Source organism: Megalobrama amblycephala, linkage group LG16 (genome assembly GCF_018812025.1).
Source record: "Megalobrama amblycephala isolate DHTTF-2021 linkage group LG16, ASM1881202v1, whole genome shotgun sequence".
Classification (NCBI taxonomy): Eukaryota; Metazoa; Chordata; class Actinopteri; order Cypriniformes; family Xenocyprididae; genus Megalobrama; species Megalobrama amblycephala.
Genome location: NC_063059.1, coordinates 28,343,073 through 28,356,910, shown reverse-complemented (window position 1 = coordinate 28,356,910; position 13,838 = coordinate 28,343,073). Strand labels below are relative to the sequence as shown.

General features: G+C 37.3%; 1 protein-coding gene across 2 annotated transcripts in view; it reads left to right on the top strand.

Annotated features, from left to right (window-relative positions):
- The window catches only part of plekhg2 (pleckstrin homology domain containing, family G (with RhoGef domain) member 2), a 49,874-nt gene that overhangs the window by 29,271 nt on the left and 6,765 nt on the right, over positions 1–13,838 (top strand). For both annotated transcript variants that reach the window (XM_048159785.1, XM_048159786.1), the window contains 13 exons: positions 60–160; positions 8,961–9,027; positions 10,156–10,202; positions 11,311–11,461; positions 11,632–11,763; positions 11,886–12,068; positions 12,211–12,303; positions 12,385–12,471; positions 12,595–12,628; positions 12,726–12,818; positions 12,912–13,010; positions 13,553–13,591; positions 13,801–13,811. In XM_048159785.1, coding sequence (XP_048015742.1) covers positions 60–160; positions 8,961–9,027; positions 10,156–10,202; positions 11,311–11,461; positions 11,632–11,763; positions 11,886–12,068; positions 12,211–12,303; positions 12,385–12,471; positions 12,595–12,628; positions 12,726–12,818; positions 12,912–13,010; positions 13,553–13,591; positions 13,801–13,811 — 1,137 coding nt within the window. The remainder of the gene's footprint in view (positions 1–59; positions 161–8,960; positions 9,028–10,155; positions 10,203–11,310; positions 11,462–11,631; positions 11,764–11,885; positions 12,069–12,210; positions 12,304–12,384; positions 12,472–12,594; positions 12,629–12,725; positions 12,819–12,911; positions 13,011–13,552; positions 13,592–13,800; positions 13,812–13,838) is intronic.

Genomic DNA, 13,838 nt, shown 5'->3' with positions numbered 1-13,838 from the left:
ATGCCAAGCATGATTTCTGTGAGGTCATCACTCAATCTTTCTCGGTTTCTCTCTCTCAGGACTATCTTGGCTGCATTATTGACTGTGGAGACTTACCTCTCAAACCTGAGGAGGTCAGCACCCTCTTCTGCAACATTGAGGACATCTATGAGTTTAACAGGTTGGTGTCTTCTTTCTTTCAAAGTTCTGGTGGTCAAGATGTCTGTCTGGGTGGTAGTGGTGTCTGCTGAATTTTTTCAGACACAGTGACTGGCCTGTGTCCTGCTCTGTCCCACCGTGAGGGACAATGTGCAGATGTCTGCCAAGAGCGAGTGTTTGCCGTTTCTGATAGACTCCAGCAGACTGTCCCTGGACTGCTGTAGTTGATCTGGATTACTCTTCATGAGACATTTTCTCAGCCTTCATCATAACTTAAGCTCTTTTTAAAAGACGTGCAGCATATGGTTTATTACACTGCGAGTTCATGCATGGTCCACCGAACAATTTAGTCAGTCTTGTTATGTGTCTGTTTCACACTGTTTATTGCAAATGACACTCTGTGTTTATTTCAGACTCGTACGCATGGTTGAGCCCAGAGGTTTTCAGTTGGTGGGTCGCTGCTACTTGCCACTCAAACACCATGTTTTTACATAATTTTCTTTCTTGGTCAACTCCACTCCACATCATCCCTCTAATGAAATTAGGCTGTGTCGAAATTGAACATGGCGCCTTACTGCCAGTTCTTGTGGGAAATCAGCTTGGCTGTTGAAAACAGAAAATCTTAAAAACACTTGGGTGTCCTCACGACCTCATTTAATAAAACTTCCTTTAATAAAATGGCAGAGCATTTGTTCCCAACACAGCTGCTTTTGGCCTCTGATTGAGATTATATTGGCATGTAATGAGCAGAATGAGTTATTAGTTTTTTAAGAAAACTATTCTTAAGGGGAAAGTTTGCCTATAAATAAAACTTGTCATATTTGGTTAGTAAGATTTTGTTCACCAAGGCTGTATTTATTTGATCAAAAATACAGTAAAAACAGTAATATTGTGAAATAATATTAGTTTAAAATTGTAATGTAATTGTGTCACATGATCCATCAGAAATCATTGTAATATGCAGATTTTTCTTCTTCTTATTATTAATGTTAAAAAAAGTTTTTTTGTGTGTGTAAACCATGATGCATTTCATTTTTCAGGATTCTTTGTTAAGTAAAAAGTTCAAAAGAGCACCATATTTATAATATAATATTTGAAATAGAACTTTTTGGTAACATAATAAATGTCTTTACTGTCATTTTTGATCAATTCAATGTCCTTGCTGAATAAAAGTATTAATTTCTTTGTTAAAAAAAAATTATAGTAGGGCTGTCACGACGACTCAATTAAATTCGAGTACTCGATTTAAAAAAATGAATAAAAAATCTTTGATTGCAATTTACCCGTGACGATTAACCAGCAAAATACTGGAAGTGGCGTATTCCAAGGACGAGAATACATGAACCTCATTATTAGACAACTTTATAAGTCTGCACACAATATATTTAAACCATTTAAAAATCATAATATTTGTTATACAACGTAATGTAGCCTACATAATTTGTTCATGTTTATATTATGTACAGGTGCTGGTCATATAATTAGAATATCATCAAAAAGTTGATTTCACTAATTCCATTCAAAACGTGAAACTTCTATATTATATTCATTCATTACACACAGACTGATATATTTTATTTCTTTTAATTTTGATGATTATAACTGACATCTAAGGAAAATCCCAGAAAATTAGAATATTACTTAAGACCAATACAAAGAAAGGATTTTTAGAAATCTTGGCCAACTGAAAAGTATGAACATGAAAAGTATGAGCATGTACAGCACTCAATACTTAGTTGGGGCTCCTTTTGCCTGAATTACTGCAGCAATGCGACGTGGCAGGGAGTCGATCAGTCTGTGACACTGCTCAGGTGTTATGAGAGCCCAGGTTGCTCTGATAGTGGCCTTCAGCTCTTCTGCATTGTTGGGTCTGGCATATCACATCTTCCTCTTCACATAGATTTTCTATGGGGTTAAGGTCAGGCGAGTTTGCTGGCCAATTAAGAACAGGGATACCATGGTCCTTAAACCAGGTACTGGTAGCTTTGGCACTGTGTGCAGGTGCCAAGTCCTGTTGAAAAATGAAATCTGCATCTCCATAAGTTGGTCAGCAGCAGGAAGCATGAAGTGCTCTAAAACTTCCTGGTATACGGCTGCGTTGACCTTGGACCGCAGAAAACACAGTGGACCAACACCAGCAGATGACATGGCACCCCAAACCATCACTGACTGTGGAAACTTTACACTGGGCCTCAAGCAACGTGGATTGTGTGCCTCTCCTCTCTTCCTCCAGACTCTGGGACCCTGATTTCCAAAGGAAATGCAAAATTTACTTTCATCAGAGAACATAACTTTGGACCACTCAGCAGCAGTCCAGTCCTTTTTGTCTTTAGCCCAGTCGAGACGCTTCTGACGCTGTCTGTTGTTCAAGAGTGGCTTGACACAAGGAATGCGACAGCTGAAACCCATGTCTTGCATACATCTGTGCGTAGTGGTTCTTGAAGCACTGACTCCAGCTGCAGTCCACTCTTTGTGAATCTCCCCCACATTTTTGAATGGGTTTTGTTTCACAATCCTCTCCAGGGTTTATCCCTATTGCTTGTACACTTTTTTCTATCACATCTTTTCCTTCCCTTCGCCTCTCTATTAATGTGCTTGGACACAGAGCTCTGTGAACAGCCAGCCTCTTTTGCAATGACCTTTTGTGTCTTGCCATCCTTGTGCAAGGTGTCAATGGTCGTCTATTGGACAACTGTCAAGTCAGCAGTCTTCCCCATGATTGTGTAGTCTACAGAACTAGACTGAGAGACCATTTAAAGGCCTTTGCAGGTGTTTTGAGTTAATTAGCTGATTAGAGTGTGGCACCAGGTGTCTTCAATATTGAACCGTTTCACAATATTCTAATTTTCTGAGATACTGAATTTGGGATTTTCCTTAGTTGTCAGTTATAATCATCAAAATTAAAAGAAATAAACATTTGAAATATATCAGTCTGTGTGTAATGAATGCATATAATATACAAGTTTCACTTTTTGAATGGAATTAGTGAAATAAATCAACTTTTTGATGATATTCTAATTATATGACCAGCACCTGTATACTACACTATGTTTTTAATAGTGTTGTTCAGTAAAACCATGATTACTTGCTTTTTATACGTTATTTGAACCAATCATTATTGCCTCATTGTTATTATATATGTATTTTAAAGGCTGTTGTTCTCTTGTGTCTGTTTATATTACCAAAATAATTGTTAGTGACAGCCTTATGTCATAGTGATACCAAACTTTGAACAGTAATGTATATATTCCAATTTGTCTGAAGCTATACACTATAATTTCATGATTAAAGGTGCAATATGTAAGATTTTTTGCTGTAAAATATCCAAAAACCACTAGGCCAGTGTTATATATTTTGTTCACTTGAGTACTAACAATATCCCAAATGTTTTCAATTATTTGTAAATCGTGAGAAAATTGCAATTTTAACCAAGGCTCCGGGACGTGTGAGGAGTCGCCTGTCAATTGCGTCATACCCGCGTTACCCTCGCTTTTCGGTTTTATTTTGTATAAACCATGGAAACACCAAAGACGCTTTAATATTTACACGTTTTAATAGACAAGGGAACAACTGTTTTGATATATTTATAGACAGAAAACTAATTGTTGTTATATAGCTCAACAAGTTTAGTCTTATTGTTTAAATCTACTTTTCTGTTTGTTTGTTTTTTGCAAGTACCATGCTTTACCATGCCTCAAAAAAAAAACACTATTTTGTCAAGTAGCTAACATAGCATAATCAGATGCATCTTTATTTTTAGTAACAGTAATACAGAATTTTCTCCATCATACAATACGTTTTAAAATGAATTGCATACCATTTATCAACACAAGCCATCCAGCATTTAATGTGATATTCTAAAATCGATCTATCTTACTGCAATGTGCAACAAGTGTCTCACAGCAGTCACCGAGCGAACACACAGAGTAACGCCATTTTCAACACACTTAAATGTATCTAATATGATAAACAGAGCTGTGTTACCTCATACTCATGACTGGAAAAGCGGAAGCGGCGCCGGCAACTGTGGCATAATAAAAGTCCCGCTGCTCGTTAGGCGTGTGTTGCGCAATCACTCCAGCGGCCTCGTTCAGCTCCCACAACACTCGGCTCTGCTTCATACTACAGTAACATTAATAATCACATCCATGAACATGATTTCTTCCCGAGTCCTATCCCTATTCTTTTGCACCGTCCGTTGAGGTCCAAGATTCTGCGCTCAAACTTGGCGTCATCAAGCTAAGCCTTTGTTTTGAATAGGCCTCTAGCGACCTCTAGTGGACAGAAATCCTACATACTGTACCTTTTAGGTCACTCATAAATCAAAACATTCATTCAAATTAACATTACCATTTGCAGTTCTCAAATTTTATTAGAATGAATAATGACTGAAATTTGGTCTGTTCATCCCACAAAGCTTTGTGTTTATGTAAAACAGGGTGTTGGAAATTATTCAATTATTCGGAGAAAGAATAACAGCATGCTGTTTTGGAACAACAACGAGGGTGCATAAATGACAGAATTTTCATTTTGGAGTGAATAATCCCTTTAAATCAGCTCTCATGCGTACCTCTGTAGTTGTTAAGATTATATAAAATGAATGACTGACCTTGTTTTTCCCTCCTGTCTTATAGTTTAAACACACAAAGGCTCTCTCTTTGTCTTTTCTGACTCTTAAAAGCCCTCTGCTCATCGCTGTGGAATGTAGCCCCTGTATTCAGACTTGATTCTGTTGAGTCTACTTTCTTGGCACCGGTCAGAGCTTTAGGACACATACAGATGTCATTTTCCTCTTAGCCAAAGCAGCCAGGCTCCGAGGTAGAGCTCCAGCCCCTGTGGTGAACGAGCCACACATGACCTGTCAGAAAGTGAGGGTGCAGCCAAGCGAGCAGTGCATCCTGGGACAGCAGACAGGACTTATTTTGTTCCCACAGACATCTGTCCAGTTATAGTGAAGCATTGTAAATTGTGCCTTTGCACTGGAATGCTACATTTGTCTTGTGCAGCGACTGCAGCAGAACAGGCTGTTTTTGCTGGCTTGGGAATCTCCTCTCTATTTTGCAGTGATAAAAACATTCCACTGCTGACTCATTTCTGTGTTTTGCAATTGTTCGTTTAAAACCTTTTCATCAGTTCATATTGTTCTAGGTTTATTTTAGCACTTTTAATCACACCTTTCTATGTCATTCTGCACTCATTCTGGTGCCCTTAAATGGGTGTTAAAACTTCAGGGTCAGATATATATACTACCATTCAAAATTTGATACTTTCATTCAGCAAGGATGCATTATAATGTAATGAAAGAATTCTATTTCAAATAAGTGCTGTTTTTAACTTTCTGTTTAGCAAAGATTGCTGAAAAAAGTATCGCAATTTACACAAAAATATTAAGCAACACAACAAAAACACGCCATTTTTGTGTGTGTCCCTTTAAATGCAAATGAGCTGCTGCTCCAGAAGAGGGCGGAGCTTTAACAGCTCACACTTCAGTTGCTCAACAACAACAAAGTTGGAGAATCTGACTCCAAAATGTCGATTGTCAGTAGCGGTGTTCAGCTTTACATTGTTCAAACTGGAGTCAGACACTGATGGAGAGACTCAGTAAGAAGTTACAACTTTTAGAATGCAACTGGACGTTTCTGAACGGTTAGTGGATAAATTTATGTAGTTGCTGTGGAGTTGATTCAACTCATCGACTAGCATGTGCCGTCATGTTCATCTTTTGTGCAAATCCAGCGTTGAATTGACCCTCGTTTGTGAAGCAATCTGGCGTAAAATGGCCGGCATGGCAACAACACTCTACTACAACAACTCCTCCTCTTCCTCAGTTTATGTAAATTTTAGGGTTAGTGATGTCACTAACCCAGGAAGAAGCTTGTTGTAGTCCCTACCAGCCATTTGTTGTAGTCCTTAAACAGTGAATTCTTTAAAATTCTCCCTTTACATTGAACTTTGAGCTTCGTAATATTGCAAATGTTGTTTATGTTCAAACAGCAGCATTACACACTATCTAAAGTCAAAAAAGTGAAATCATAATCAACCACCCCTTTAAAATTACATAAATTAATAAAAAATATTATGCTCAAAAGTGATATTAGCACATCTCAAGCTCTTCATGTTTGTCTCCTTGGTAACCAAACACACTAACTTATGGGGTAAAAAACTTATTTAAGGAAAAATGACATCACAACTGTGGGACAGTCATAATTTTTTGAAGAATTATATTTTTATCTATATTTTATTAATAAAATATAGATAATATTTATATTATTGGAAATATGAATGATTATTTAATGTGATCTTCATATAATGATTATTATTATTATTTTCTTTTACTTTTAATATAACTACTGGGTCTTATAAAAATGAAATATCATACCGTTTCAAGTACCAAGTACACTCCAAGTATATCCAGGGCCGTCGCTAGCAGGGCGAAAGGTGGTGGCTATTTCATCCGAGGAGCTTAACCTTTACCTGTGTGTGCTTGCATGTGGTCTCGGTCTGCCACTGTACCATGCTTTGACTTTATTTCGGATTCAAGTACACCTTAACACTGAGAATAAGGAGTGTTCTTTTCTTAATAAAGACAAATCTGGTTTTCTCCAAAGCATTCATTTCACTGCTCTCTTGTCTCCTTACTGTCTCGCTGTCTGCTTTGATCTCATTCGGGAGAAATAACGAGTGTAGATTTGTCCTGAGGATTTGTATATTGCATAAAAAAAAGAAGAATGACTGTGTGAATTTCCCCCTCCATAGGATGCTGCGTCTCCAGCAAAAATAAAGGCTTGACTGCTGTGGGAAATACGAGCTAGATGAAAGGAACCGTAATGCAGCGAACTTCTGTTTGAGTTATACACACCATGATAATGAATGAATGGTGGGAGTAAGACAAAAGAAAGGGATGAGACTAGGAGGAGAGAATGAATTGAGAGAAGACAACAACTTATGAGTTGAGTCCAAAAAAAGGGGAAGGGTGAGGTGAAGACTGAATGGGACAAAGGGAATTACATTTTTTACATTCAGGGCCTCTTTCAGGTAACTCCCTGGCTCTGGTCATAACTCCTGAAAATAAATAAGTGAGGCATTTTTATTTTTTGCTGTTCTTCATTGTAGTCTGTTTTATGATTTTGCTACACGGTTTGGTAGCCAATTCTGACACGTTCAAAAAAACAAAAAAAAACAATCTGGTGTCTTAATGTATTAAATTTCTCATTTTACCGCAAATATTACCCTAAACACTCAAATATCTCTTTGTATGTACTGTATCTGGCAAAGAAGAACCTGGGAAAGTATTTATTATGAATGTAGCACACATATTTCAAGTCTCAAACCTTTGGTCCGCCAACACTTTCCTGGGATTTGAGTGAAAGGGCCAAAACCTCACAAGATTCGCCAAGATCTAATTGAATCCAACTTATCTACTACAGTTTGGACCAGAAAGCAGATACTTGTGGCTTTGAATCGACAGTAACGTATCTTTATTGATGTACAATTACAAATTACAAAACTATATGTTGTTATTATGACACACCTTTTCAAGACATTCAAGTCAACGGTCAAGAACATCCATCCCTACAGGCACCTAGAACATCAAGCTCTTTGGACAATCTAAGAAAGCATACATAAATTTCCTTCATAACCACAATGAAGTCCCCTCACCACAAAGGTCAGCCACTAAATGAGTTTCGCCTTCAGAGGGGAAGAGAGGATGATGAAGGCTGGAGTGCTGCGGTTTCCTTCCGAACTTTTCCCCTCAGCCGCATGAAGGAAAGTCCATAGTGTTTAGAGAGCATCACGTTGTTTTCTTTAACGACATGTAAGGAGGCTTCCCTCGAGATTGACCGGCCTGGCGGTTTGGGGCCCCGTGGGAATGAATGTTGGAGTCTTGCTAATGGACTGAATGAAATACAGCGTGCCTGGTCGAGCCTTCATACAGTTTTCATTCAACACTTCAGAATTTAGTCGGAGAATGTACAACCACTCACCCTTGGTCGAAAAAGTCCCACCAGCCACAAGAGATCATATCAATCCATAACACTGAGGAAAAATCCATCTGTTTGAGTCACAATAGAGATTGTTTCACTAAACCAAGTTTTCTTTATTGCTTTCCAGGCGCTGTTACTAGTCAATATAATGCATAATTTATGTTTTTCATTGATTTACTTCCTGAAAGCTTTTTCCCATTAGCAGAATGTAGAAAATCTGTGTACACTTTAAAAAATGAAGGTTTTTATTGGCATTTATGATTCAATGAATAACTTTTAACACTCACGGAACCTTTCCATTGCACAAAAGATTCTTTATAGTGGAAAAATGTTCTTCAAATTATTTAAATATTCTTTGTGCTAAGAAAAAACAATTCTTTTAAGAACTTTTTACCGGTTCTCTGGCGAACCCAAAATGGCATTGCTGTGAAACCCCCTTTTGGAACCTTTATGTTTAAGAGTTTAGACAGGTTTTCAAGTTTGACTGGGGATATTGGGACATGTTTGGAGGAAATTGAGCCAAAATGAAAAGCATCCCATCTGTGTGCATTTAGGCAAGAGTTTGGTCTAATGATAAAAAAGAAATGAATGATGTTTGGAAATGCAGGCTGGAGTTTGAGCCCATTCCAGTCCAGAGTGTCCTCTTGAAACTCCAGTCCCAGATGTTTCCTCAGAAAGGGAATAACAAAATTTAAACAAACAAATACTCATGTCAGAAAACTGTTTTTTATATGCCACTCAAATATATTTTATTAGCTTGCAAATGCTTTTGTGAGACTATGTGAGCAGAAATAAGTGTCATGCACAAAAACTGAATTGACCCTTTTGTTTTCATAGTGAGCTTTTGGAAGATCTGGAACGTAGTCCACATGCCGCAGCCATAGCAGAATGCTTTGTGGAGAGGGTAAGCACATTACCAATTTTTTTTTCTGTTTAACACCTTATTGGAAGGCATACAATACACATATCTCAAGACAAGGAGTTTGTGTTTTAATGCACGTCATTCTAAGAGTGTTGTCTAAGGGAAATCCAGTTTTGTTAATCTGTTATGTTGGGGCCCTCACTTGGCAGTATGGCAGAAGCACACAGAAATGTTTGGGCCAGAAAAACAGATGGACTCTGTGAAACGAAACCTAAACATATCAGCAAACAGTGTTGAACTTTTAACACATGCACACGTCAGCTAAGTGCATTTGCAGACAATTTTGGTGCTCTTGTCTCCACACCACAATGACACAACAATGAGCAGACCAGACTGGGATGGGAACCAGACAAGGACATCATTGTTTGGAGTGGTAGAGGGGTTGAATGTGCTCATTCTTTTTTCTGCAATGATTTGTTTCTTGGTTTAGAAAAGGAAATCGTTCTTTACCTTTCAGTTGCCAGAGGCCGTGTCTCAAGCACCAAGAACCCAGTGTTTACCTCCTGCTGAAACGGCCACTGTTAGGATCAATTAGCACTGGCCTAGGAAGCACAGAGTACATTTGATTAAGCCATTACCGGTGGGTTATTTTGAGGTTTTAGCTCAATTTAACCTTCTCTAATGCCATCGAGGCTCAAAGTCAAGTTTTTCTTCCCATAATCTCAGCAGCATCAAAAAAACCCAAACTTGTTCCAAATCTAAGCAATGCCTCTAGACTAGATATCAGGCCACAAATAGAGCAAATATTAGATGTGTTTACATGGAGTTCAGAGACTGAAACTGAAGCTGAGCTGCCCATATCTGGTCAGATCTGGGTATAGTGGCCATTGCCAAAGCAGATGACGGGGTTCACTTGATTGGGTTGTTCTTGTACTGCTACTGTTTTTGGAGCATAAACATTTAGTGGAAAATCTCCCACATACTGCCAAGTCAATGATTGTGCCATTTTGTCTTCTGTTATATTTTTGTCTGGTTTCATAACATATTTTTGAACAGCAAGTGATGTCCAAAATTAGAAGTGTATTTTTGTTGGTAGAATTAAAGTGTTATCATACAATCAGTCTTTGAAGTCAATTAATTATGTTTTTTTTTTTTTTTTTTTTTTTTTAGAGTGAAGCTTTTGACATTTACACCATATACTGCATGAATTACCCCAAGTAAGTGAAGAATATTTCTATTTCTCTGCTATTATGTACACTACAGTACCATTCAAAAGTTTGAAGCCAGCAAGATTTTGATTAAAAAATTTAAGTAAAGATGTACAATGTTACAAAAGATTTCTCTTGCAAATAAATGCTGGTCTTTTGACTAAAGAATCCTCCAAAACATTTATCTTGGTTTACAAAAAATATTTATATCAACAAATCAGCAAATATATGAGCAAATCAGGATATTAGAATGATTTCTGAAGGATCATGCTTAAAATTCAGCTTTGCCATCACAGGAATAAATTATATTTATAATATATTAAAATAGAAAACTTTTTTTTTTTTGTAGATTTATTTTTCACAATATTGCTGTTTGTATTTTGCTTATTTTAAATGGATTAAATTGTTAAAAAAAAAACTTAGTACACTAAAAATTAGCCAATGCTGCTGCATAATGTGATTCATGTGATGTAGATGTCAACCACAATGATGTATAGTCATGTAAGATATTTTTGATGAATGTCATGTGGTTTTAATTAGTCAGTGTTAGCTATATGTCTAGTGTAAAAATTAGACATATCAGAGGCAGACATGCTTGGGTGATGACAACTTGGAAATACTTTTCAGCCCCTCTCTTAGTATTCCCATGGGCCTTTGGTACAACAGTAACAGATGTTCTGCTAGAGCTGATCCACCTTTAGAGAATTAGTTGTTGCATATTAATACACATAACAAAAAAACACTGCAGCACTGACTCATCTTAGTACAGATTCTTGAGAAAGAATTTATTATAAATATTTGACATGGCAGTACTAATATGCATCTAAGGGTTTTGAAACACTAACAAGAAATAAAAACACATTTTCTGTGAAAATGAAAGAAGCAGGAGGTTTCACCAAAACAAATGAATACTTCTGAGTTCTATTTAACATTCAGAGACTGTATGTGAAGAGTCTGAGTGTTTTGTAAGTACATTTGTAAGTTTACAAGCCCATCAGCTGAATGCATTACCGCAGGCCTTATGATAAGATGAAGTGCTGTCAGGCAAAGCTGCCAAACTGATGAGTCTCCCAGTAGACCACCCTGCTTAAATGTCTTCCTCCCTGTTTCTGTCCAGCTCAGTAACCGTCCTGCGGGACTGCATGAAGAATGAGAGCCTGGTGCGCTTCTTCCAGGAAAGGCAGGCCACCCTGTGCCACTCGTTGCCTCTGGAGACCTACCTGCTGAAACCGGTGCAGAGGATTCTTAAATACCACCTTCTACTGCAGGTCAGTGGAGAACAATACAGTGTCAGTAGTGTTGGTTTTAGCTCTGATCCTGGCATCTACCAGCAGGGCAAATGGGGCCATGCTAACCAAACAAACCCCGACCCTTTGAAAAGAAATGTCTAACTCCTGTCAGACTGTACAGCTGATATGTTGTCGCCCCCTTGTGGTAGGAACTATCCAAACACTTTGATAAAAGTGATCCAGGGTATGAGGTTGTAGAAGATGCCATTATAACCATGACAGCAGTTGCCTGGTACATCAATGACATGAAGAGGAAACAGGAACATGCAGTCAGACTGCAGGTAATCCCAGACATCAAATCACCCTATGACTTTTTTACAGTATCATTCTGTAACACTGAGATTTAAATGTATTAAATTCTATTGCAATTGCAAATGTAACTTCTTCTTTTTTTTAAAAATAGGAGATTGAGAGCTTGTTGCTGAACTGGACTGGTCCTGATCTAAGCGGTTTTGGGGAACTGGTTCTTGAAGGTTCCTTCCGAGTTCAGCGTGTGAAAAAGGAAAGAGCATTCTTTCTTTTTGACAAAATGCTTCTCATTGCCAAGAAAAGGCTGGATCATTTCATATACAGTACTCACATCTTTGTAAGTCATGTTAATTTGTGATCAGTTTTCAGTTTTCTTTCCAAATCTACTGTAAATGTACAGTAGGAGTATAGTAGTATATTTACAGGATTTGGGATATGCAGGACTCATGTTGTTCTATTTCTCCCTCTCATCTTTCAAGTGCTGTAATCTGCTCTTAGTGGAAAACATGAAGGATCCCCTCTGTTTTAAGGTGTCTGATCAAACAATCCCAAAACAGCAACACATTGTTCAGGTAAAATATATCATTTTTTATGCACTTTTTATAATGTATATTGACAACCTTACCTTAAGAAAAACCTTACCTTATCTGTAGGCTAAAAACCAGGAGGAGAAGCGGCTGTGGCTGCATTACCTCAAGAGGATGATAGTGGAGAACCATCCTGCATCCTTGCCCCAAAAAGTAATAGAGATGTTTATATGTCAAACTATCAATCTTTATATAAGGGACAATGTACAGTCAAACCTGGCTGGTTCAGTTATAAAAGGATAATTAATGTGCTAAATATCTTATTATGTTTTCCAGGCAAGGCAGGTTCTTGGTGACAACTTCTGTCAGTGTAAGTATCGTCTGCATTCTTGTCTTTTTGAATTGTTGCTTGCGGCACTGATTGTTTTTACTTGCTGTGGATTAGTCATGTTCTGTATGATGTTCAGCCCCGCAGTTTGATCAGGAGCCAATAAGAAAGCCAATGCCTTCTCCACGACTGGATGATGTTCATAATTACCACAGAGGAAGAAGGCAATCAGGTCTGGCATATATAGTGTTTATTAGAATACCTTAAAAAGACAACCTGTAGTGACTCATATACTCATAAAAGTTACTTTCATAACTCCTGACAGAACCACCAGAATTCATCTACACCCCTGAGAAAGCCAGGAAATGCCTTCCACTCCTCCTAGAGGGAAACCTTCCTTACAAGCGTGGAAGGAGACAGTCTGGTGAATCTCATATTCTGAAACAGGCCCAAAATGATTGGTCCCACTTTATATTAAGTGGCCTTAACTACTATGTACTTACATAAAAAAATAAGTACAATGTACTTATTGGGTTCATATTGAATTGCAAAACACTTTTGCTGCTTTTGAGGTGGGATACGGGTATGGTTAGGGAAAGCTTTTGTGGTATGGGTAGGTTTAAGGGTAGGGATAAGGGTTAAGGAATGGGTCAACAGTGTAATTATCAATGTAATTACAGAAATTAATTACAGATGTAATTACATGCAGGTGTTTTTAAAATATAAGTACAATGTAGAAACATGTATGTACACAATATCAAATTATTAATTTAAATGTAAGTACATGGTAGTTAAGGCCACTTAATATAAAGTGGGTCCAAATGATTTATATACACAGTTGCATAATAATTAATCTTTTTTCTTTTTTATAGTATTTTATTTTATTTTTTGTTAAGTTATATTGTACTTTGACAAAAACAGTTTCTAAAGTTTAAAGTCTAAAATCTAACCCTTATGTGTCTCAAGCGCCTGCCAAAGATATAGAAGCTGCATTCCAGCAAAGTGGTGAGTTTAAACTTCAAAGTTCCTTCACTTTATTTCATCTTGTTGTGTTATCTTGTTTTTCTTTGGTCAGTGATTACTTTTAAAATGAATGTGAAAAAGTAAACATAATTTAAAAAATGGAAATGTCTTTTGAAAATTAATGTAAAATTGTTTTTGTTCCTATTTTTCTTTTTCTGATCTGCCATGGCTTCACTACTCATGGAATCCAGGTTCTTTAAAGGTGTGAGAGAATTTCATTTTCTTCCAT